This window comes from Gossypium hirsutum, chromosome D10 (genome assembly GCF_007990345.1).
Source record: "Gossypium hirsutum isolate 1008001.06 chromosome D10, Gossypium_hirsutum_v2.1, whole genome shotgun sequence".
Classification (NCBI taxonomy): domain Eukaryota; kingdom Viridiplantae; phylum Streptophyta; class Magnoliopsida; order Malvales; family Malvaceae; genus Gossypium; species Gossypium hirsutum.
The window spans coordinates 21,929,102-21,955,935 of NC_053446.1; the positions used below are offsets into that span (position 1 = coordinate 21,929,102).

The 26,834-nt window shown below is 31.5% G+C and overlaps 3 protein-coding genes across 4 annotated transcripts; 1 reads left to right on the plus strand and 2 right to left on the minus strand.

The window, feature by feature from the left end:
- Positions 1–5,639: 5,639 nt before the first annotated feature.
- Positions 5,640–12,085, minus strand: LOC107914625 (membrane-associated 30 kDa protein, chloroplastic). 2 transcript variants are annotated; one of them, XM_016843579.2, is made up of 11 exons: positions 11,792–12,085; positions 10,787–10,908; positions 10,565–10,675; positions 10,233–10,297; positions 10,061–10,142; positions 8,984–9,058; positions 8,205–8,275; positions 8,031–8,113; positions 7,291–7,355; positions 6,490–6,564; positions 5,640–6,053 (listed from the first exon to the last, which is right to left on the minus strand). In XM_016843579.2, the coding sequence occupies exons 1-11, from the start codon at positions 11,925–11,927 to the stop codon at positions 5,934–5,936; spliced, it is 1,005 nt and encodes a 334-aa protein (XP_016699068.2). In that variant the 5' UTR covers positions 11,928–12,085; the 3' UTR covers positions 5,640–5,933. The 2 variants fall into 2 exon arrangements, with proteins under 2 accessions (XP_016699068.2, XP_016699069.2); XM_016843580.2 differs by having other exon boundaries at positions 10,787–10,905; positions 11,792–12,081.
- Positions 12,086–12,676: 591 nt separating this feature from the next.
- On the minus strand, positions 12,677–14,984 carry LOC107914626 (protein PATRONUS 2). The gene is made up of 5 exons (XM_016843581.2): positions 14,803–14,984; positions 13,827–13,896; positions 13,318–13,737; positions 13,158–13,213; positions 12,677–13,075 (listed from the first exon to the last, which is right to left on the minus strand). The coding sequence occupies exons 2-5, from the start codon at positions 13,882–13,884 to the stop codon at positions 12,884–12,886; spliced, it is 726 nt and encodes a 241-aa protein (XP_016699070.2). The 5' UTR covers positions 13,885–13,896; positions 14,803–14,984; the 3' UTR covers positions 12,677–12,883.
- A 4,183-nt stretch (positions 14,985–19,167) lies between these two features.
- LOC107914627 (receptor-like protein 15) lies at positions 19,168–23,659 on the plus strand. Its single transcript, XM_016843583.2, has 9 exons — positions 19,168–19,526; positions 19,599–19,757; positions 19,845–20,000; positions 20,083–20,148; positions 20,266–20,421; positions 20,546–20,620; positions 20,694–20,849; positions 20,938–21,087; positions 21,208–23,659. Exons 1-9 carry the CDS (start codon positions 19,184–19,186, stop codon positions 23,460–23,462), a joined length of 3,516 nt encoding a protein of 1,171 aa, XP_016699072.2. The 5' UTR covers positions 19,168–19,183; the 3' UTR covers positions 23,463–23,659.
- Positions 23,660–26,834: the final 3,175 nt, after the last annotated feature.

Sequence of the window (26,834 nt, forward strand, 5' to 3'; positions counted from 1 at the left end):
TAGGAACAAAAGAATACAAAGGTTTACAAAGTCATGCTAGAACAGCTAAAATGATCAAATATGTGGGAAAAAAATGGTGGGCTTTTTGGGACTATACAATTCGTGTTGACCAAGGATTTTGTGCTGAGTCATACCTACAAACTCGTTGCTGCCGGGGAAGCTAAAACATTATGTTTAATTTATTTTATTCTCAACTTGTCAATGGCTGCCACAGTTTTATATATATTATATCAAATTTACTGGTTTAGCCCTTCCTTTCATTGCTTGGACTCAAGACAGGGTTAGAATTGAGATTGGGTTGAGTAATTTAATGAAGTCCAAGAGTTGGAAATATTGAATTTGACCAAACTTGGTTGGTTGGGTGAGCAGAATGACAACAGCAACATAACTACACAACTCTGTGTGTGTGTGTGTGTGTGTGTATTATAGGAATAGCAAAGTGTTGAACATTACTGTTGACATGTTGAATTTGACACTTGAGATTTTCTCCATTAATGTTATCATCAAGGAACTTATGTGAAATTTCCCAAATAAATTATATTTTTTGGAGTACAGATTTGGACTTCTTACATAATTATTGCAACATAATCAAACTATATATTTCGAATAATTTAATTAATTGATAATAAAAACCATGTTTTATTCATAATTATATGAAATAATTCAAAATTAATTTTTTTGGTGTAAAAACATAACTAAACAAACCTATTTAAATTATACCTTCTTCAGAGTCAAACGTACAATCTTTTTGTTAATATAAAGGGTTTGCAATATTTTTTTAATATTTTTGAATTTATTAAAATTAAAAATTTGCTACAAAATATTGACTAGAAGTTAAAAAAAAAAAACAAAACAAAATTTGAAAGATGTTGAAAATAAATGTTTGAATGCTTACTTTTTTAAAATGGAATTTTGAATATTGATAAAATAATAAATAGAAAATCAACACAATGACATTTTCAGAAAAATAAATAAAATAAAGGCAAGAAACAAAAGAGGAAAATATATGAAAAATGAAAGTCTTTGTTTGTAGATTGAGAGATATGAGAATAATGGGAAAAAAAAGTTGAAAAATGATATTTTGACCCTCACAATTTTTAAGTGTAAAATGTGTAATGTATGTATGTATATATATTTTATATATGCACAAGCTACACGTATACTTATAAAGAATTGCATAAAAAATTTTGAAGTCAAGTTTCAAAATTTCACACATTTTTATTCAAATTTAATTACAATTTAAAAGAAACACACAAAAAATTATATACATATAATATCTTTTATTTTATATGCACATGCTACATGTATATACATAAAGAATTATATAAAATATATTAAGAACTTTAAAATACTGCACGTTTTGATTCAAATTACAATTGAGTTTTAGTTTAATTGGCATGTACAATATTATCAATGTAGGAGGACCTGAGTTTGAGTGCGTTGAAGCCTAAATTCAAGACATTATGTCAAAAAGAACAGATCTGATCAGAACCTATAAGGAGATTATTAAAAAAAATAACTATAAATATGTGATGGAATAATTAATTTAGACTTTCTTCCCTTATTTATTTTAATTAATTTGGAATGAAATTCTAATAGTAATTTAAAACATTCTTGGTTTTACATTATGACTACGAGTGGGCTGTTTTCAACGAAAATCATAGCTCATCAAATACAATTGAATAAAGGTAAACTATAAATGGTATGTATGATGTATGGTTGAAACACTTACCAGGTCATTCTTGGATTTAACTTAACTAATAATTGAATAATTTCTATATAAATGCATACATAATAAGAATGAAAATTTAGATTGCGGATTCAAATATCTACTGATCTATTTTTATAGATTCATATAATATTCATATTCTGATTTTAAAATTACCATACATGCATATCCAAAACAAATGCTAATAGATTGTCTAGGTATCTATTACCCAAATTTGTGTTGCTTATTTAGATAATGGATGTAGATTTAGATATCACCATCCACTCTTATATAATGCTTATAATTTTAATTATATATAAAAAATAATTTTAGTAGATTTGAATGTGGATTTTTATGGATTTGGATATCCAAAAAAAATTAGAAATTTGAAAATATTTTTTTTTGTAAATTCGGATACTCAACAGATAACATATTTAATTCAGATTTGGATAGTGATACTCAAATAATTTGTTGATAATAAACATATTCAAAATTTTAGGTAGATTTGTAGATTCAAATTCGGATAATTTTAAAAAATGTAAAAATCTGACCCAATGTTAGATGAGGGTGTTGTGGTTAGTGATGGTTCCTATAGACTTGTTGAGGGTAACACAAAGTGGAATTCCAAGGGTTGTGGAGAAGAATGGAAGGCTTTGAGATGACCTTTATAAACAATCTTCGTATAAAAAGTGTCTGTTACTTCTAGTCAACCATAAGGGTTTATATATCTTGGAGTGGGTCTCATGGTATGGGGTGCCATGTTGGGTAGAAGCAGCTAATTGAGTCGTGGTGAATCTTTAACATGTACATTTGAATGTGATTGAGAGACTTGCTATCTTATTAAGCAGTCCATAGATGGGTCTGATGTGATTTTGCTCTTGTCTAGTATATGTAAATGCTAGTGTCATAAGGCTAGAACTTTAGTCTAGCAAATTGCGCGATTTTAGGCAATTTCTGAGAATACCTTTATTTATATTTGAGTTCTCCTAGATCCAACGGTATAGATTGAATTATATCAACGGTTGAGCTTTGTGCCTATCTACAAGATGAGAACCCTAAAAGATTTAAATTCTATACATTTTTGTCCCTTAGGATTTACATTAATTACCTTGATAACTCTAGTTTTACTAGAGTATTTCACCAAGGCACCGATGCTTCAAATAGATGCGCTTCTCCATATGTTCTACAAGCCAGACTTATTCAAGTGAGTCAAATGGTCCCCATTTAACAAATTGACCTACATGAGAGGTTTTGTGCTCAATGGTCACGGGCTTTAATTCACGACCCGGAACAGTAGACGTAAGTGTTTAATGAAAGAAATGATCTATGGATGTGACGATTATATGTGTGAGGCAATCACTTTAATAGAAGTTGGTCAAGCTCCTCTTTGGGCGATATAGCTCATCAGCCTTAGTTATGTGTGACCATATGTTGTTTGGCAAGGAGATCTCTTGGGGCAAGATAGTTCCTTAGTTATAATTGGCCGAGTTCTTTCTTTTTGTCATCCTTAGTCGAGGCAGTTGGCTTGGATAAGCTGGCACTATATAACTACTTTAATAATGATAATTCTTTAATATTATTGGAATTCCTTTTAGTATGATTAAACTATAATTAATTATTTTGTGTGATCCCTTAAGATAATTGACATAAAAGAATTATGAGTATGATGATGGTTATATGACATACAACAAGTGGTATCAAAGCAAATTTGTAATTGTCTAACACTATATCATGAGTCCCATATGGGTAGGCAGGATGTGCTAAGTAGAACACCATGTCTGGTTTCTCAAGAGAGAATAAGTTTGAACAAATTATGGGAGTAAAGTTTCACAAGATTAGACGAAGAGAATGTCACTTAATGTACTCAAAGAGAAAAAAGAAGCTTCAAGTCCGCGTTGAAAAGAAAGTTAAATATTTTGCATGATAAAACATGGACATTACACACCATATTAAACCAAGTTGTGAAACAAGAAGATTGTTTATGCCATACGTATACGTTTTCATCAATGTTTTTCACGTTTGAAGTTTCAGTAAGTGTTAATTTGAACATTAACATTCATAGTGTTTTATTTCAAAATTGCAACAAAGGATTTTATTTATCGATTTACATTTGCAAATATAGTTGCAGAAAGCTGCATTATTAGATATCTTGAACCTACCTATAAAGAAGAAGACGAAAAAGAAAAAAATAAAACAATAAAATAAAATGACAAAAACACTATGTTTAACTTTCATCTAGTATGATTTCTGATCCTTAACTGGATTTCAAGACTTGAATCATTCTAGTGACCAGGTCCTCTAGGACTGGGTCCAGAAGCCAACCGCTCGAGCCAGCACGACATGGTGAACTTCGCCTTCTCGTACACCGACGAGTATGTCTCCAAGTGATTTGCTTTAGCAAAATCCTCTGCTAAAACTCTCGTTGCCTCCACCCCAACATGGCTCAAAATGGCCATTGAGATGACAAAAATGATCAGAAGGGTGTTTAATTTTCTGCTATTCATCTTCCAAACACACTGTATTTTCCGTCACCCAAACTATTAAACCTTTTCTTTTTTCTTTTTTTTCCCTGAAAGCTATATATGAAGGTGGTTGTGTTTGTATGAAGTATGGAAGCGAAATGGGGGTATATATATAGAGGAAAGGTGGCTAGACTTAGACGCAAGTAAAATAGTTTGAATATATTAGTTAGGGTTTTGTCAATTTGGCTTACAAAGAAGATTACGTGTGGTTGACCAAGGAGTTTTGAAACAGTCATGCATGCAGCAGACATAAAATGGAAATACTAATACTAACAAGAAGGACTGTGTGAAAATGGGGTTTGGGATTGGGGTTTTGAACGTGTCAGAAGCACAAGTTGTTTGAACATTTCAATTAATACGGCATATGCATCGTAGTTTCCTCCTGGTTAAATTCTATTTTTTCTTTTGCGCTTTCGTGCATTTAGCTTTTACATTCTTATATGACGTGTAAAAATTTTTCAAATTTTAAAATTTTAATCTTAACTTAAATAATAATACTTAAATTTTTTAAAAATTCAATTACTAGTTTATATTATGTGTATAATTACAAATTTTGAAATTTCAGTTGACATAAATTACTATTGTTAATCTATTAACTGGATTTTTAGTGAGTAATATGTAAAAATAATAAGTTGACATGGCATTACACATATGATAATATGTATGCAAATCAGATTTTGCGAATAGCATAACTTAACATAGAGAGGTTAACAACTATCATTTGGTAAGAATTGGAATTTTAAAATTTGAAAAGTACAAAGACTAGAAATGATCAAATTAAAATATAGGAAAATACACAACTTTTATAAAATACAGGCACTAATGGCAGAATTTAACCTTCCCTTTTCCATAAGGTAGAAAGCTGGTTTTTGTCATTTCTCCATAGAGTAGAAAGTTGGGTTTTGTCATTTTAGATTACTTTTATTTGCAAATTGTTCGTTATTATTACAATGTTCTTTCTTTATTCAAAATTAATCAAGTGCAAAGTTTTGAAAATTTCAAGTACTTTGCTTAATTTGAATGGAATGACTTTGCCAATAAGACCGAAACTCTTGCTATTAACAGCGGAGGTACTGGGATGGCACTTCATTTTTCGTTCAATGACCGCAGTTTATAGTCTCCCTCTACTTGAAGTTTTGACACGTCTCCTCCTTTTCAACTTGGTAAGCAATTTCTACAGTGTCTTTCAGGCTCCCCATAGAAGTAGAACTGTTCCATGTCGACCAAAGAAGGGAATTTCAATACAATATTCACATAATCGGGTATACTAAAATCCTTCGGAAGAAACGGAGAAAAGTACCTAACAAGGGCCAGGGAATCGTGACTCAGTCCTTGCATGCCGCCTGTAATTGACTTTATATGTATATATAAAGTATTCTGGTTGTCGCCAATAAGGTATGCAAAACAGATTAAAATGCTAAATTGCCATGGACTATTTGTAGTATTGTACATTAGCAAGCTATTGAATACATGGTCCAAAAACATGGGTCATTGCCGCTGGTGGGCATTAGGTTATAAGGGCAACATGACAATGATAAATACATAAAAAGTATGTACATAACCATCCAAAACTGGTTATAGTTCATTGAGTTTGGACTGCAGCTATACAAATGATCTGTTTGGATTCTAGCTCAATATGATAAAACTGTTTTGATTTGTTCATGAAATAAAAATACCATCATTCAGGTATCCAGATCAGGAACTTAGAAGTCCTTTGCCTTTCGCCTCAGTTCATTGAGCTCCATCTCAATCTCAGAATCTCGATAAGGAAATGCTGTATTATTGCTAGCAGAAACAGTTCTTCCAGGTGGAAGCTCTCCTTTCTGTTAGTCAAAATAAGAGGCCAAAAAGAGAATTAAAAACTTCCATAAGGTTGAAATTCAAGACAATGTACCTTTGGCTTACAGCTTCAAAAATAAGTAATAACCATGAGGTTTTGACAAACTGTGGGGAATTTCTTTTCCTCCTCAAAATACTGCTCTAGCTGCCAAAACAGACTAGGGAAAGGGGAAAAAATATGCACAAAAAGATTCTGCATGTTCAGTCAATTCTGACTCATTGTTTTTTTATTTATTTTTTCCTTTTGTTTTCTGGTCAGTCAGGTCTGAATTCAGTTCATCACCCAACATCCAGATGGAGCTCAATATATTATTAACGTAATTTAATTTTAAAAGCCTAGTATAGGCAGGGGAAGTTATGTATGTGAGAGAACCTAATATAATCAAACAGAACCTTTCATGAAACAAGTATGAGACATACCTGCGAGCTACCAGAGAGTTCCCTTTTCATTTTTGCAAGATCATCATCAACTGATGTGCTCTCAAGTAATGCAAACTGCAAATTGAAATGAGATCGAAAAATACATTATATTATCATTGCGGAAGCGTTCTACAAATGCTGCAGCACATTGTAGTTTTGCATTCTTATTATGAATTTTCAGGTGGTAAGACAATCCAGTTTTTCTGACTAAGAACTGACTACAACTCTGATTTTATCTTGAAATTAAAATAAAAATATTACTTATCCCGACTACATGACCTTCATGCCACAACTACAGAAAACAATGGCTACCACATCAAATTGACTTTTCATCTATTTTCAGTTCAGAGAACTTACAGGACCTTTTCCTTATTTCCTGTCCTAGGAGAAATTCAACAGAAACAAAAAGAACATAGCTCCCGATTTCAAAAAGATTCAATCATAAACCAAAAAACTGTTGGTTGAAGTGGTATCAACCTCATCCCGTAAGGATGAGAGCAAAAGTTCCATCCCCGGGCGAAGACTTTACCCTAAACACTCCTGGCCTGACAGAGATTAGCCTTGAATCTAATGTGGCTTGGGGATACCCCAGGTTTACACCAAAAAAATTCAAGCATAAACCTACAGCTAAATTGACGTTTCCTAGTCACACCATCAACAAGCCATTATGTTGTTAAATACCAGGCCTATGATGGCCACCGCCATTAATGATGTATATTTCACATATCAACAAGAGAAATTTGGCCATATAAAGTTCATATCAGATTCAAAGAATGGAAATAAAGATAGAGCAGTTACTACCTTTCCTTCAAGATCATCAGTGGTTAACTGCCCAAGGGCTTCTGCTTCAGACTCCATTGCCAAAACTGTCCAAAAAAAGGAAAATAGAAGCAAGGGATGGTCAATCTAGAGTGATCAAGAACTGAATTTAGGAGGGATTTCAAATCATCAGGTGCATGATAAGGATGCTTTCAGACTATGTATTTTGACTCTTCTGTTCTTTTTTTAAGTACCCCTGACTTGTACACATTTGAAAATGAATAAGGGGATATGACCCTCTAAGGACCTTCTATATGGATGAAAAAGATGAATATACTCATATCGGACACATACCCCTATCTGATACTTACACCTAAGTCTGAGTAACAAGGACTTTATATAAATAATATATGATTATTAATAGCACCACTTTTATGAAACTTTTAGTACAGAAAATTATAGTTGATTAAACAGCATCATTTGTAAGCCAATAAGGACACCCGAACTTCAGAACTCACATCCCTTAGCAAGTTGATTTTTTCAACTTGGGGAGCTTCTTCACACCTCAGCTTCCTAAACAGGAACTGGAAATACTGTGTCAGTGCACTAGAAGAAATCACAAAATAACTTGATTGGATAAGACTTATGTTTAAGATATGTTCAAGAAAGTTAATTAGGCACACTTTCTGTCAAGTCAAATTCTCATCTTGCTAACGCTGAAGCAGAAATTAATTTGCAATTCTCACTTAGAAAAAATAGCTTCCAACCTAAGACAAACTCACCTTTCTCTTCCATCTTCTCAAAAGCTGCTAAAGCACTGCCAGTGTTGACATTTCCCACCATCTCATTGACTTTAGTTGCAGTTCTGAAGCAACACCAAAGTGATCATGACCAGAAAGTCCAATGTATAAAACACAGAGAAAAAGGGAGGTCACAATGGGAATAGTGGAGATTACTTTGCAGATTGAGCACGAGCTTTCAAAGTCTCTTTCTTCGACTTTGCCTCTTGTATCTTGCTCTCCAAAAGCTACACAAAATGAAATTGAGGGAATGAAATCGCAAACAAATCCATCAATGTATAAATAACAAGGTAAAAAAAATTACATATATAGTTCTCTCATTACATCTATTATTTATTTATTAAGTGTTTCATCAATTTTATTTCCATCAAACTCATCTGTCATAATTCTAAGTCTGTCATAATTCTAAGGCAAAAATTATGTCTCAGTTTAACAAAATGACCTACAAATTATATTAAAAGGCATATACAGCAAGATAGATTGGATAATTTTCAAGCTACTTGACATCCTGCAAATTCCCAACACATTGCTGACATGAAGTTTCCCTGATAACTCAGCAACTTAACACGACAGCTAAAACTGCTCCATCATGTTTTCAGCACAATTTACTATCTCTAACTAATGGATCATATACAGCAAGACGATAGTTGAGTTCCATATCCTAACTTATTCCAGGTTCCTAATTAACCTATAATTCAAATACCAAGATCAACACAACTCTCTTTCATGTTTCATATATTGAAAACAGATCTTTAACCTTTAGATTTTCAAGTCTCATATTCCAAGACATAATAATCATTTATTTCAATTCATGCCAACCGTTAAGTAAAGTGAATTCAAAACCTAAGCAGTATATGACATAATCAAATTCCAAACCATTTAAATAAATAATGTTTCAATCGAATTTAGAGTAAAAAAGTTAAATAGAAAGATACCCGTGTGTTAGAGACAAGATTATCAACAACAGTTTGCTGTTGATCAAGTTGAGCTTTCAATGAATTAGCATTATCCTGCAACAAAAAGAAAAAATGATGATTAATCAATCATTCAGTCAGAAAGATACTATCCACTTTAGGAATTTAGAATTTAACAGGTCCTAGAACAAAAAAAAAAAAAATCCATTTTTATCAAATTCTATGCATCAGTTAGACAGTCTCAAGCTCTTAGCCAATAAACCAAATACTCTGCCCATGTGTCTTTTTGTAACTTTGCGTTAGAACAAGACCAAGGTGGGGGACATGGAGGAAACAGAAAGGAAACATAAAAGTACAAAAGTCAACACCAAAACCTCAAATCTCAAGCTTTTAATTCCAAATCCAAAGCTAACAGAAACCAAAATAACATAAACCACTTATACCTACAACTTATAATCTTAAGATTCAAAATGCCAACTCTAATCCTAAAATATCCTACAAACCGGAAATTAGAATTTGATCCATAAAAATATTAAAAAGCAATTGAGAATGTCCTGAATGGCTTTATTTCTTATATCAGCCATTTTTTTTCCACTCATCAGCTCATCTTTTCTTTTCTCTATTCTTTTTCCTTCTCCATATAAATTCAGCATCCGTTTGTATATCCTCTACTTTAAAATGAACAAAAGTAATAGAACCATAAAAGCCCGAGCCCAACAAATCTGATCTGTTTTTCCTTGTTGCAACTCCAAACCATAACTTCTTCATAGATTGAAATAGTAACCTCTAAACATACAATCACCACGATAAACGGCTAAACTATGCTAATCTTGTTAGTTTAAATTTCCAGCTTCTCAAATCCTTTAGAAAGACAAAAAAGAAAAAGAAGAAAGAATGTTCAGCAAACGCCTTGACTAGGGAAAATTTACTTCTATATCAAATTTTAGGTGTCCTATCATCTTATTGAAATCAAATACTTGGAAGAAAACTTCATGAATGTTCTTTTGACAAATTTCGAGGAGTACGAAATTGTAGATATGGAATGATGTTATATGAATGCCCAGAGAAACTCTATTTGATATCAGGATGACATCTTACAGCAAAAGATTTACGCCTCTTAAGGGCTTCACGTGCAAGATCCTCTTCTCCTTTCTGCAGAGCCAGCTGTGCTTTACGGTACCTGAATGAAACCAAAACGTAATGGGGACATTTAAACACCCACGTATTTTGCAACTAGAGGGAAAATAAAATGAACTCCTTAATCAATTACCAATCTTCAGAAGCCTGTTGTGCAGCTTTGTACTTATTTTCCAACCGTTTTTGAGACGCTAATACCTTCAAAAAGGATAAAAGATAACATGTATGGTAAAGTGGGAAGAAAATTACACTGGAAAGGAAGAATGAAAAGTCACATAGATTCTAAGACCATAAAGGCATCTATAGTTGAGTAAATGTGCAATGCGATCATGAATAAAAGAGAACAAAAGAATATTAAAAACAATCAAAATAAAGGTCAGACAAAGGAGATCACGAGAACAGAAATAAAGGATCTAAAAGACAACTTAAGAAAGAAACAAAAGAAATAAATAAAATGAGGCTTACTTGCGCTGTGGCCTGTCTCATCTTTACCAAGTCATCATTCATTTCAAGCACAGCTTGGTCTAAAATTTTCTCTGGGTCTTCAAAGGAACTTAAGAGTGCATTTGCATACGACTGCCATCATTATTGAATTGAGTCATGTTATTAATGTAACAGACCAAAAGTTGGAATCAGAAGCCATGGTATTGTTGCATTAATGTATATAAACAGGTCCTAAACTCTGACCTTAACAACTCTAGCAAACCGATCAAAAAGGTTCATGCGCGTACCAAGGGCACCTCCTCTTTGTCTATAACAATGAGATCTTCCAGGAACACTCCTTAAGCTTGTAAGTTTTAGGGAAGCTACTGTTTAAAGGGGAAAAAAGGAAAATAAAATGATAAACCACTTTAGAAGTTTATATTTAGCTCCTTCAAATGATGTTAGAGGATCTCTAAAGTTGGTATTATCATGTCGTATGTACGTCCTTCTTTACAGGAGTTTCACACTTTCATATTACTCCCTAATCATAAGTTAGAATGCAGATAAAATAGTCAAATAGAAAAATGGGAGGAAGAAAATGGGTTGAAAAGATGGTGGCTTACATGATAAGCAGTTCAAAATTTCATTACCAAAAAAAAAAGCCCTTCACTAAAAAAGCATACGTAATTGCTAGAGAGCCGAACCAGTTCATCGACAAATTTTTTATGTTATAGAACTCGTAAACTTTTTTGACATGTAAATCGTACAAATGCTGTTATCCAGAAAACCATTTATGCTTTAATAATTTAATGTCTTTAAGAACACATTTGACTCACCACTTAACTAAGCTTTTGCTTTAACTATACCATTAGCAGACAACCGATAAACCCGTAGCTCATTGAACATAGAAATGCCATCATCAATTCAAACAGTTGAGCTTGAAAAGTATTTTATGTATTCCATTTGAGTTAAGTTAGCAGCCTAGTCAATCTACTTATCAAATAACATTCATAGCAACCCTGTTTTCACTAATAAAGCTATCTAAGACACAATGACTCTAAAATTACAACAAGAATCAAAGCCTTTTTTTTTTCCTTTACGAGAAAAAAAGCATAAATTTGATATATGCCATCTAATAAACAAAACTCAGTTCCAAATTCCAACGCTGATCTTCTTCCAAAAGCAAGTAAAAGGGAAAAAAACTGCATTAACCATCTTAAAAAATAGAAATAACGAATACCCATTTAAATTGAAAACAAGGAAGAGTACCTCCGCCATTGAAGAAGGAAGAAGTGAGTGGTTTCTTAACTAAACAGAGGGTGCTACTATTCCCGGAGCTTGAAGAAGAAGCAGTGGGTTTCAATGGGATGGTAAATCCTGAGATTATGTGAGACTTGACAGCCATCTAAGGATTAATGGGAACAAAAATTGAAGGGTTTTATTGGTTTGTTTGTTTTTTTTTTGAACAAGGTTTTATTGCTATGAGAAAATAAAGAACTATAAATTTTATAGATAGAAATTAAAGAGATGAAGAAATCACTCTCTCGCAAATAGGCGTTTTTAGATTCGGATTTTTTCCCCTTTATATATGTGACTCATTTTGATTTTCGTCCGGTGCTGCCCAAAAAAGTTGAACCGGGGTGGTTCAACCGGTTCAGCTCTAGCTCTCGGTTCGATTTTATAATTATATATTTTTATGAGATTAATAAATTAGATTTTGCAATCCAAAAAACAAGAAAAATATTAGATTTTTCAATAAGTTATTGTTCAATAAGTAAAAATTTTCACCATTGAAAAACGGTTTTGTATATTTCTAGAAAAAAATTAACTACAAATTTACTCTTTTTGTTTATTAGGTATTTAAAGTTTTCTATTTATCAATTTATCCAAGAAAAAATGTATGGCATCCAATAAAAATGTACCACATGTCATGTTCTTATAAGTTAATATCATATTTTGAGTAAAATGAGACAAAATGTCACTTTACTAAAAGATTGTACAAATCAACTCCCGACATTACAAAAAAAAATGAAAATTAGTACTTTCAAAAGATTTTACATAATTTTCCATGTCAATTTCTCGTTTTATATCATGTTCGCAATAAAAATGAGCATGCTGCACTATGATTATTTGGTTCGACAGAAGAAAACCAGATGACACACCATTCAACCAGGCTTTCATTTCACCTCAAACTTGAATGCAACATAAGTTGCAACATGTTTACAGTTTTCCTACTACCAAAAATAACCGCAGTCAAGTACAATAAAAGAATTTCTTTCTAATACATGGATTCCTGCTAATATATGGTGCCAGCTAGAAGACAACCAGGCCTTGAAACTTGAAGTCAATGCTTTTTCACCATTATGGTGATTCTATCAACTTCAAACTGGGAATGTACTTAGGATCATCCCACTGCATATAATGATCCGGTGCCTCTGGACTAGCTGGGCAAGAGTCGAGTTTCCTAGACAACTTATGCTTTGGAGGAGATAGTTCTTCAATCAGCATTGCAGTTATCTCGTTCATTTTGGCATACCTTGAAGGACTTGTAGGCTGTAACAGAAGTAAACTAGTATTCTTAGGACAACCCATATGCTAAAGCTTATGAGACTGCTAAAATTAGATGAACGTTTACCTCCATTTTGTTTGACAATGAATGTTGCTTTGCAGATGCAGAATGTTTGCAGAAATCTAAACAAAAAAAAAAAAACATGCATACAAATGTAAGTATCCAGTCAGCCAAATGTTAATTCAATGTAAACATATGAATGAATATGCCTAGTGAATTTCTTTACCATCTAATCCGAGGATCCGCAAAAATTCATTAGTGCTTATAGCTCTTTTCTGTGCTTTGATGCATTCTTCATGATTGTGCAGAAACCCTTCCTCTGAAATATCTTCTGGAATACATAGCTTTGCAGTTTGGTTCTTTGATGTTCCTTGCAAGTGAGGCTTGCCTGAGTTAGAAATGTCAGAGAGAGCTTTCCTGCCACTAGCTTGAACTTTCTCTGAGGCCTTAGGGACATTCTTTTTCCTGCTTGAATCATTTGGGAGTTTAAAGGCAACTGTTTCTTTCTCAGTGAAAGTAATGATCTTGGAATTCTCCTTTTTAGATATCTGCTTTGCGGTTGGGTTCACTGAATTTGATAGATCACCAAGTGGTTTTCTTCCACCAGTACTGGCTTTTCTCGGTGCTTTAGAGATATTAGCCTTGCCTGTAGGAAGCACTTTCAATTATCAAATTCAACATGAAAAACAAAATGGACAAAACCAAAAACATAATAGAAAGTGTTGGGAATGGTACCATTAAACTGAACATTTAGATTCTGATCTTGAATCAAACTGACAGTACGCGATGCCATCTGCAGAATTTGCTGATAAGATCCAAATCAACACCACCTATGAGATGTAAGGGAAGAAAAGTTACGGTCTAAAAATGTAAAAAGTATGAAACTCAAAACAACATCCGGTTCATAAACAAGATCCACCAAAGTGCCATACAGAGAGAGGGGAAATTTTAACAAGAAATAGGGGAGAAATCATGCTAAATCCTGAGGAAACTGAAAGGGTTTTGAAGATGTCATGTCAAAGCTTAAAATAGAAAGACATTCAAGATATGAAACTGTCCAATAAGAAATGTAGCTTTCAAATATTTACATGTAATCGAGTATCATTTACCGTCTATTTTGATTCAATAACAGCACTCATCCTAAAACTAACAGTGCAAGAACTCAGTGTAAACTGTAAAGCTCATGCAAGGAATGCTGAGTATTAACAAGGCTCTTGTTATTTTCTATTTCCATATTAAGGCATCATCAGATGTTAGAACAAATTTTGAAAAGTGAACTCCGAAGCATATCAAAAGCCTTACTTAGTCCAAAATGAACCATGTAACTAAAATCCAAACCTTAATTTACAAAACCCAAAAACCTTTCGGTTTACAAGATACATGCGGTACAAAGGAAGGGGAAACAATGGAATTCTATGATAATCCCAAAGGACAAACCCAGAAAGGGAGAAAAAGAAACCTAGGATACAGCAGACAAATGGGTCATTCTTGGAATTATTCTTTCCTTCTTCCATTCATTTCTCAACAAACAAACAGATGTTCTTGTTTTTATGGTTTTCCATTCAGAAACAAATCAATAATTCAAATCCCCTTTTTCATTTTCACCCTAAGTATAAGAAAAAAGAAAAAGAAAATTGAATATTTCTCTTTCAACCATTAAAGCATACAAAATAACTTTAAACGCAAACAAAGACCTATAAAAAAAACTTACGACGGCTTTTTGATGAGTCAAAATTTCTTGCTTTTGATCTGCAGATTCTGCACTTGGCTTTGCTTTCTGGATTTGTTTCCTTTGAACGTTGCTAATTGAAAAAAGAGAGTTCGATTTCTGTTTATAAGAACCCAGAGCTGCAACGGTAACTTTTTTCACATTTACAGGAATACCCCTCTGTTGGCTTATAATTAAATAACTGTAGGTTTTCCAATTGGGCTCTATAAAACGGTACCGAATCCGCTTTTTTCACAAAAATATGAAGGCCAAAATTTGAGGTTTATAACCTAATAAATTAACCATTAAATCACTATTTTTTATCTACAATTTTTCTAGGTTAAAATTTCTTTCGTTCAATTTAGGTCTTTAACTTAACAATTATTTTCACATTAAATCTGAATTAAATAATCGTGTCGAGTTTAAAATATAGTTTATATTGTAAATTTATAATACATTTTCCACCGTGTAAGACTTCACAAACTTAAATTAACACTAAATTATTTTTTCTTTTGTTGTTATACTTGTTGTAAGCCTACTTGCAACAACTCAGGTTCATTTACATTCAATTCTCCTACTTGTTTTATCTTGAGTTATAAGTTACAATCCAGTTGTCTTACCACTTTAGAGGTGTTTTTACTGGAGCAAAAATGGGTATCGATCGATAGATACAAGGGTAAAAACAAACCTTTATACTTTCTTAAAATTTTTTAATTAAAATTTTAAATGTTAAAAATTCATAAGTATTTTGACCAATGATTTTTTTCATTGATTATTATTGTGGCGGTTGAGTTAGTCGTTATAAAATTGATGTGGCAGCCTATGTCAGCAAAAAAATTCAAAAAGAATTGAGAATGAATTCGAATAAATGGATGTTCAAGTACATTTGAATTTGAATATATTCATTTGTCCAAATTCATTTTATACGAAACTTTTTAAATTATAAAAATTAAAAATTTTAAATATATAAATATAATTATTAAAAGTTTGTAAAACATTATAAAATTATAGAAAAAATAAGAAATTCAAATTTAAATTTATTAAAAATATTTTTAAAAAATAAATCTAAAATTAACCTTGACAAATGGAATTTAGATTTAATTGAACAATTGATACAATTACCAAATTATTTGTTACAACCCAGTTATCTAAAGTTAAATAAAAAACAATCTTGAAAATATATCAAACCCCAAGGATACAATTACCAAATTAGATAAAAATCAACAACAGTAGCTAAAAGCTTATTTTTAAAAAAAGATAGGATTTACTAGTTGAGATAGAATGTTTAGATTCAAATGATTTTTGTGTTCATTTATCTTGAATTTTTTAGATAATTTTTAATATTTTTTATTTTTATATAATCTTTATAATATTTTACAAATTTTTAATAATATTTTTTTAAAAATTTAAATTTAGAATGAATCTGGACAATTTGATGTTCAAATTTAAATTAATTTTTCCATTAATTTATCCCAAGTAATTTTGAACTTCAACTTTTATTTCAGCCACGTCAATAATTGTGTCTGTCACAATTAACATATTAACGGTTAATGATGGAAATCGTGAGTTAACTAAATTAATTAACATCTGAAGTCTTAAATGAAGTGTGTGTGTTTAGATAAACTTAATTGAATATTTTGGAAAAGTATAAGCCCTTATTTAGTCATAGTAATAATAGTCGTCCAACGATTGGTAAGTTTCTTGTTTGGTTACCAAATTCTGAAAAGTTATAAAATGGTCACACAACTATTTGATTTTTTATTTTTTGGTCACTCGTCATTGAATGGCTAATGGAAAGATAATGTGTCAGCTTTTAAAATTAGCATATTAGCAGTGCTGATCCTCAAACATTTATATGTTATGCTAGTTTAGTCTTGATTCTAAAAATTTAATCATCAATATTTATACATTGTGTAATTTGATCCTTTTTGCAATTTTATTTCTTTGTGACCCTTTCACCTAACAATCTGGAAAAATAAATTTATCGGCCAAATTTGATAAATATATATATATACTAAAAATAGAAATACACCCAAAAACCCAAGATCATAATTTTTACCTTTTTTCATTCTTTTTTGTTTTTGATACTCTGATTCTCCACCATTGGATTGAACACTAATGGTTGAGATGATTTGGTCTTCCATAGTTCACTCTTCATTGATTTCATAGAGAAAAAAAAAATTAGTGATGGAATCGTTTGACGTTAGTTCTGTCAAAATGTTCTTGTTATTGTTTTCGTTGTCATTATTAACATCTCTAGTGAACACAGAGAATCCCACCATCTGTACAATTAACTCAATGTTAAAAGGAAAATGAAAGTTTAACCAAGTCTAGAGAATGATCAATAAGTTAAACAGAACCATGAATGAACTTGTATTATCGGTTACCAAAGCTGGCATCAAACAATAGATTTCATTGGCAAATTAGTTACAATTAAAACGTTGCAACTTCATCCCTTTGTGATGTCTTCCTTGCATTTAACTTAAATGGAAAAATGAATGATAACAAGAATAAACAAAATGTCCTAAATTTTGTAAACTAGCCAATTCCATTACTTCAAAAGATAAACTATCCACTACGTTAATTCAACCCAACTTTAAGTTTAACGGCTTTAGAAAAGTTTTAAGCTTTTATTTGATTCATCAATGACAGCCACCTCAAGCTAACAAAAAAAAAATGAGTTAATTTTCATTGAAAGATATCAAGTTCTTAACCATTTAAAGTAAAAGAAAAACAATGTGTTTAAGGATTATCTAATTTAATAATAAACAGTTTAAAAAATGTTTTATTTTTATTTCTAGTTTACTCATTGTATATTGAATTATATTTTATGTAAAAATTGTAATAAAATTATATAATATGTAAATATTAAGAGTTAATATTTTTAAAAATTAAAACTAAAATTAAAACTTTGTGTGAATATTAATAACTAAATTTATTATTATGTTAAAAAAATCGAAGTACCGCATAGATAGCTCCCTATAACTTTACAACAGGTGGAAGCTTCCCTAATCAGTGGAGAGATGACAAATGACAAATCATTCAACTTTTGGTTCACACATGCAAATTACGTTTCGAAAGGTCGTAATCTTGATTTGGTAAGTGCGAGAGTTTTAAGTTTGACTCGATGAAAATGGTTGCCAGTCTTTTCAATCCAAGTGTTCAGCGATGATTTACAGATCTTTAAAGATAGCTGCGGTTCAACCCGGGTAGACAAAGTAAAAGATGAGGACCCCGTGGAGTCCCCCATTTTACTACTCACTGAATGGAAGACGTCTCAGGTCGAAGCTTTTCTGGAAATGGAGTGATGAAAACCTTACAATTTTTGGTTGAAACATGCAATTTACGTGAAACAAGAAAAAGCTTCATCTTCTGAAAACCTTTAATTTGTGGGGTTAGAAAATTTTCATCCATTTTTAATTAATATTTTAAAAAATAAAAAAAATTAAATAAATGAGACCTATGGTGGTTTTTAATCTTATTTATGGATTTAAAAAAATCCCACCAGATCAAACCTATTAAGTCTTTCATTCATCAATCAGATCGATTAAAATTCATAAAATAAAATAAAAAATCGATTCAATTAATCTTTTAGCACAGTTCAATAAGTCTGAGTCGGCTCACGGGTCAACGAGTCTAATGCCTCTATCTAAATTGATACCTAAATCAATTCTCGATCCAATCAATTTAACTAGCAGATCAACGAGTCTAATATCCCTCTCTAAATTGATACCTAAACCAATTCTCGATCCAACTAATTTAACAATTCGAACAACCATCCATTCTAAATTTAGCCTTCGCGCTCCCTTAAATTGGTGCTATTGCTTTTGAGCCTTTAAAATTTGTGACAGATAATCTTTCCATTTTAGCTTCCAATATTTTATAAATCAATTCCAAGCCCTTAACAAGAGTTCCTTTTGCATCCAATTATCATACAAAGAACAGGAGAAACTTCGTTTAAGATCTAGCTCACTGCTGTTTTTATTATTGAAAACATAATAAAGCATCATTTAGTTCTTAAATATTTTTAGTCTACATTAGTCCTAAAATTTGTTAAATACTTTTGTACTTTTAATCCACGTGACGATGTGATACTTTTATAAAATTATAAATTGCCATGCTATTACCTAAAAAAATTATAAATTCTTTTACAAAATTTAAGTGATGATGTGACATAATCATAGAGTGTCACTTCATTACATGAATCAAAATTGGGAAAATTACTAAATATTGTCATTTATTTTAATATATCAGCTTAACAATTTCAACTAAAATCTTGTTTATTTTTTACATTAATTTTTATATAATTTTTTTCCCACCAAATAGTCTGGCACGTGTATATATATCAAGTGAGTTAAAGCAATAAGTGTGTTGAGTTGAGAAAATGGAATCAAAATGGACAGGGGTGGTAGTTGTAATAATGATAAGCGTGTTAATTTTAGAAGAAGCAAAGTGGAGTAATGGATGTCGGGATGAAGAACGTACCGCACTCTTGCAACTTAAATCTTTCTTCAAATTCAATATGAGGGAAGTGGGTTCAGATTGTTGTGAATGGAAATGGGGATGGGTTGAGTGCAACGCCACTACTAGACGAGTCACTGGACTCTCTCTATGCGTTGCAAAGTATGAGTCTTACCTCTTTAATGCCTCTATCTTTCTTCCCTTTGGAGATTTGAGGATTCTTGATCTCAGTAATATTGGACTTGTTGGTTCCGTAAGAAATGAAGGTATTTCATCTGCTCTGTAGTTAAAGTTATATACATAGTTATTTGCATATAAAAAATGGCCTTTTCATGCAGGTTTTGAAAAGCTATCCAAGTTAAGGTATCTGCAGGTTCTTAACTTAACTGGGAATCACTTGAATGATAGCATTTTATCATCTTTGAGCAAAGTTTCAAGTCTCAAGTCTCTAAGTTTAGCAGGAAATGATCTTTTTACAGGATCAAACCGGACTAATGGTGAAGTTATATAATATCATGTGATTTATATATCTATTTTGTAATGTAATTGATTATCTTCATATAATTATTTTACTACTTTACCAGAAATTAAGCTGCTTTCAAGGCTGAATAGTTTGGAAATACTTGATCTTAGTAGAACCAATATGACCAACAATTTCTTGTCATATTTGGGTGGCTTTTCATCTTTAAGAACTTTATGTCTTCAGGGAAATAACTTACAAGGAGCACTTCATCTTCAAGGTAAGGTTTCTTATATAGCTTTCTTGTTGCTCTTTCACTTTTTATTTCTTTTGGAGTATAATACTGAATTGGGTTTGAACAGACTTTTATAATCTGAAGAAGTTGGATTTAAGTCAAAATCGAATTGAGAGCCTACAATCTTCCTATGGTAAATATATGCAAAAACTACTTAATTAAGTCTCTTGTTTACAACATGATTAAAAATAAATAGTGTAGAAAATAAACCTTATAATGAAGCTGAAATTATGCCCATTTTTTTATGCAGGAAGTGGAAGACATCTGAAGCTGATCAGTTTAGAAGAAATTGATTTGAGTTCTAATCTCTTCAATAATAATATATTTGCAGAACTCAGTGGATTCTTAAATTTGAAGTCTTTGAATATAAGGTGGAATCAACTAAATGGATCAATAGATGTTAAAGGTAAAGAACTAACCAATATGTAATGGTGGTAAAATGAACGTGAAGACCAAAAATAGATGTTGGAGCGCTTAATTTAATCCTATATATATAGTGTTTGATTGGTTTTATTTGCTGAATGTGGCAGAGTTTTGTGGTTGGAGCAATTTAGAGAGTTTAGACCTGAGCGAAAATGAGGTGAACCAATTTATGACTTATGAAGGTACGGATTGATGATTAATATAAATTTCATTCCGATATTAGCTGCTAATTTAGTTTATCATTTTCACTTGCAGAAACTAGATGTTTGCAGAAGTTAAAGGTTCTTTATTTAGATGCTGTTTCCACCGACGGAAATACTTCCCTTGTATCACTCCTTGAGGCGTTTCCATTTGTTAAGACCCTGTTTTTAAGAGATAATTGTTTCTTAAACAAAACAATGGTTAATACACGTAAGTCCTATACATGGTTGGCTGTCAGTTTTAAGGTATATATGTTGACTCAATTTGGTATTCATACATTTTTAAAACCTTAATACAGAGTTGCATGTGTTGAGAAATGTGGAGAAATTGATCATGGATTATACTCCTCTGCACATCAACTTCTTGGAAAGCATTGGCATCTTGACTTCCCTCAAAGCCTTGTCTTTGTTTAACTGCGGTCTGACCGGTACCTTACCTGCTCATGGAGGTAATACAAACAGTCAATTTCTTCTGTACTTACTCTTAAAAAATTTCTTTATTTTGTTGAACCAAACACAATCTTACATAAATACAAAACCTCTACATTATCCTTAATTTTCTTTCTCAGGTTTATGTTTTCTAAACCATCTTGAAGAATTGAATCTCAAAGGAAATGATCTGGCTGGTGCAATCGCTTCATGTTTGGTTAATTTAACATTTCTTCGCTATTTGGATATCTCTAACAATCACTTCACTGGAAATATTGCCTCCACGCCCCTCACTAACCTCACAATGCTTCAATTCCTCTCCTTCTCAAAAAACCAATTTCAAGTTCCAGTGTCATTCAGGTCCTTTGCAAATCACTCTAACCTTAAAGCCCTTTTAGCCAATGAAAACAAGTTGGTAGCGGAACCAGCTGGTTTCCAAACATGGTTGCCAAAATTTCAACTAAAGATCTTCAGCTTGTTAAATTGTACGATAGAAGAACATGGGAAACTACAACTTCCTAATTTCCTCTATTTCCAACATGATTTGAGATACGTTGATCTTTCATATTGCAATTTTGGCGAGATAAGGTTCCCACATTGGTTGCTACAGAATAATACAAGGCTACAAGAACTTTACATGATAGATAGTTCAATTGCGGGGCCTCTAACCTTATCACCACATCCTAATTTGAAGCTCTCAGTACTTGATATATCCAATAATAGGATACAACATGAAATTCCAAGGAATTTTTGCTCACTTTTTCCATATGTAGAGTTCTTAATCATGTCGAAAAATGCCTTTAAGACTACTATTCCTCTTTGTTTCAGTAGAATGCAGAGGTTAGAAAGATTAGACCTGTCCCACAATAATTTGTTTGGAGGAATACCTGAAGAGTTGGCCACGAGTACCTCATTACTTCGGATTAGACTTTCAAATAATAGCTTGAGCGGCAAAATAATTCCTGCAATTTATCATTTAATCGGTTCGTTGGAAGCATTATATTTGGACGGGAACAAGTTTGAGGGAGATATTTCTGATGTTTCAACTATTAGCTCTAAAAGTCTCCAAGTGTTAGATTTAAGTAATAATCGTTTCTCTGGCAAGCTTCCAAGATGGTTATGGAATCATACAGATTTGTGGGTACTGGATTTGTCCAAAAACCGTTTCGAAGGTCTCATTCCTATGGAATTATGCAATTTGGTGAGTCTTGAATTCCTAGATCTTTCTCTAAATCATCTGTCTGGTACTATTCCATCTTGCTCTAATCTACAAATGATGAAGCATGTACATTTGGCCAACAATAGGCTTAGTGGAACACTATCAAAGGCCCTTTGTAAAAGCTCTTCATTGGTAACGCTGGATTTCAGTGAAAACAATTTAACTGGAAGAATTCCAGGTTGGATTAGCACGCTACCAGCTTTGAGCGTTCTTCTTCTAAAAGCAAACCAGTTCCATGGTGAATTTCCTCTACACTTATGTAGATTGCAGTCATTAAGCATCTTGGACCTTTCGCAAAATAAACTTTCCCGTCATGTACCTTCTTGCCTGAGTAATTTAACTTTTAAGCCAAAGAGTGAAAAGTCTCACATCAATTCTGCCAATTATGGGTTTGGTTCTTTTGACCACGTATTGGTAGACATGGGACTAACCATATATAATCTCACAAAAGACTATATGGGAAGTGTATTTCCATTACGCAAATATGATCATTTCACCTTTGCTGAAGAAAAGATAGAGTTTTCAACAAAGGGTGCAACATACACTTACAAGGGAAATATTCTTGATCTGTTGTCTGCAATTGATCTCTCTTGCAACCAACTCACAGGGATAATCCCACCAGGATTGGGAAATTTGAGTGAAATCCGAGGTCTAAACTTGTCGCACAACAACTTAACTGGACCTATCCCCTCAACTTTCTCAAAACTAAAGCAGATTGAGAGTTTGGACCTTTCCTTCAATCATTTAAATGGAAGAATCCCCCCTCAACTAACGGAGATGGATGCTTTGGAGGTATTCAATGTCACACATAACAACTTGTCAGGGCCTCTCCCTGATAGAAAAGCTCAATTTGGGACCTTTGATGAGAGCAGTTATGAGGGAAATCCTCTTCTCTGTGGGCTTCCATTGAACAAGAGTTGTAATCATGATGATTCACGAGGAACTTCAAGTGCTTTAGCTAGCGAAGAAGAACATGGTCTTTTAGGCATGGGTGATTTCTATATCAGCTTTGCAGTTTCCTATGCAATTATGTTTTTAACAACTATCATTGTGCTCTACATAAACTCATATTGGAGACAAGCATGCTATTATTTCATTAAAGACGGTAGCATCACTTGCTATTTTTTCGTTGTGGATAGTCTTTATAGGTTGCCCTGCTTCAGAAGAAACATCTAACCCTGTGCTTGTTCACTTTTCTGGACTCCAAGTTCAAGGTCAATAGATCTTTGTCCTTTTTTCGTTGGTAGGATATTTGTCTTTTTTATGTTTAGATAATTTGGTTCAGACATTGTGGTAGCTAGAAATGTGCCATGTTGTCTACGCAATATCTAATTATATCTAATTTTAGTTATGAGATGGATTGCATTTAATATCCATACCTATATGCTATATTATACTTTTTGCATATACCTTTCTAGTTTTGGGATCATAATATCTGGCATTTCCCCTTTTCTGTTCAACTACTAACAACAACATTAACAATTAAAATAAATATTCAATCCTTTTTAGTTATGATCAAACAAATATGTATAATTTCTTATGTAACTGAAAAATTCACTTAAAAATCACAAATCACCAACAATACGATTTCATCATCGTTTAATAGAAAAAGGTAAAAGACATAAAATTTTAGAGTTTAGTTAAAAATTTTCACCCAAGTCATAATATTACAGATGTTTAACTATCATAATAAGTACCTAACTATTTGAAAAAGAAAAAAAAAATCTAACTATTCTCTCAACTATCAATAAGTGATTTAAAAAAATAATGAGAGAAAGTTAAGAAATTTCACAAAAGTAAGACCTTTTTTTTAAGCTCTATTGGTTGGATGACTAGCCTAGCCATTCAAAACTATACTCTTAGCTATCAATAAGTCGTATGAGATTTAGCTTAATTGATATTGATATTTTTGTCGGTATAAGAGGACGTGAGTTCGAGTACATTTAAACATGTTTTATCCTTTTATTTAAAAGATAAGGAGGGGTTATATGTAATTTTAGACATTATATCAAACACTAACAATATAAGTCCTTTTACCCTTGTGAAAGAATTAACTTGGTTGGGCTATATGATAAAAATAATTTCTAAACAAGTAATAAAAATTAAAACCAAATCAGCATATGTATTATGTTAGTCTAAAAAAGTAGGTAATGATATGATTACTAATAAAAATAATAAGAAAAATAAATGTCATATGCAATTTTATCTAATTGGTTTAGAGCATATTTGTCAGGTTATTTTCTCTTTAACATTTAACATATGCTCCTTATCGTTATTTGTTTCATCTGAATTTAAATTTGCACCATTAAATTTATCAAATATCCTTCTTCCATGTACTCTTCGAAGTATGAATTATTTCAATTCCACTTACGGTTGAGGTTATGAAATATACAACATGCTAATGCGGTCCAACATATGTAAAATTTGGAAAACAAATTAGAACAACATATGTCTTCTCAACCACATTTCGAAGTCTTGAATGTCTTAATAATATATAACTATAACTAATAATACATAAAATATTATTAAAATTTTAATATCTTAATAAAATATTATTTTTATTAAAATAGATTTTGAAATGAACTTTAATCTTTACAAATTGTATTTGGATATTGGGTTTAATTTTTTTCTATTTTGGACATGAGATTTGTGCTATAATTAGTTTATTTTGAGATTGGGTAATAATGAGTATATTATTTGAGTTTGGGCTTAGTATAATATATTTGAGTTTTGAAAAATATATTTTAGAATATGAGTGTTAGGTTTATAAATTTAATAAGAAATATAAGTAAATTATTTAGTTGTCAATATAATAAATAATATGATAATGAACAATAAAAGATATTTTTGTTAACTCGTCTAATATTATTGAATGATAAATTTTACATACAATAAGCACTTTAATTATTTTATATAAAAAAATCTATTAAATGTTTATAATTTATGTTTTTTTTGTAAGGAAAATTTGAATTGCATTATCATTGCATGAAAGTAAAATGAATTATTACATTCGAAATTAAAAGATTTATAATTTATAAAATTCAAAATAATTTAAATCTGTTAGAGTATGTTCGGCTCGATTTGAGCCCAAATCTAAAAAATTCGAACCTGAAAAAAACTAAGTTCAAAAAGGCTTGAACATGAGAAAATTTGAGCCTATAACAAATCTAAACCCGAGAATATAATTTTTTTTTGAAAAATGCTTTGGGACTTTCATTAATAATCAGGGCCTAGCTAAGTATTCAACAACATACTTGAAAAAATAAAATAAAGCAACTTAACCTTCCTAAAAAAACTACAAACCCAAATGAAAACGGTGTCCACTAGGCCCAAACCAAAACAACAAAAATACGAAAATCTAGCTAAACCCTAGTTTCGATATCCCCAATGCCCAGCGTAATCATGATGAGTCTCCTTATCTCTTTTAGGCAAACAAGAAAACTCGAATCCCAAGACTCCTCACTGTAACATTTCATCTTCTAGTAAAAGTACTCGAACCTTCACCCCGTTTTATGATAGATCTCGTCTTCCATCATCTTCTGCCACCACCGCTACTGCCGACTCTGGTACTCGTCCTTCCATTTAGGTAGTCTCCTTTCGATTCAAACCTTCCCTAGCCACCACATATGCAACTTAATTTCCCTTTCTTGATATTTTCTTGAAAAAAAAATCTATTAAACATTTTGCTTAGAGCTTTAATATCTGTAATATACAAGTATAATCCTGATTTTCAGTGGTGATAGAACAGTGGTACTGGAACCATAAATTTCCATCGTGTCAACTCATAAATATTATTTTTTAATATTTATAGAGTTATTATAGTCTTATTAAAATTTGGTTTAAAAATATTAACGTTTAGATAGTTAATTAAAAGAAAAGGACTAAATTGAAAAAAGGTACAAAATTTAGAAAATCTTGAATTCCATAGATTTAATAGCTTAATTATGAAATAAAAAGGGGTTTAATTAGTAATTAATACATTAGCAAATTGATGGACAATAATGGGTATGGTTAATTTATAAAGATATATTTAAGGATAAACATGTAAATTAATAATTAAATTAAAGTTTAATAAAACAAAACTAAAATTCATCATCTTTCCATGTTTCACGAAAACAAAATAAAATTTCTCCATTTTTGAAGCTTCACCTTCGGCTAACTCAAAGGCTTTGCATGTAAGTCTATTTTAATTCGGTTTCTTGTCATTTTTATGTTTTTGAGATCGTTGCAACTATGTCTAGCTAGCTCGTACATTTGTTTTTTATTTTTTAAAAAAATTTGGAAGTTTCCATTGATGAATATTTAATGTTTTTTTATGAATACCATGTATATGGAGCTTTGATTGTGCTATTTGATGAATTTGTAAAGTGATTTTTGTTAGATTTTGATTTTAGGATTAAATTGTGAAAATATCAAAATTTTAGGGTTTAATTGTGAATTTAATGATTATTAGGGAATTTTTAAAGGCCTAGTGTATTTGGATAAAATATTTACTTGAGAAAAATGATTAATTTGATGAATTTCGGGTTAAGAGACTAAATTGCAAAA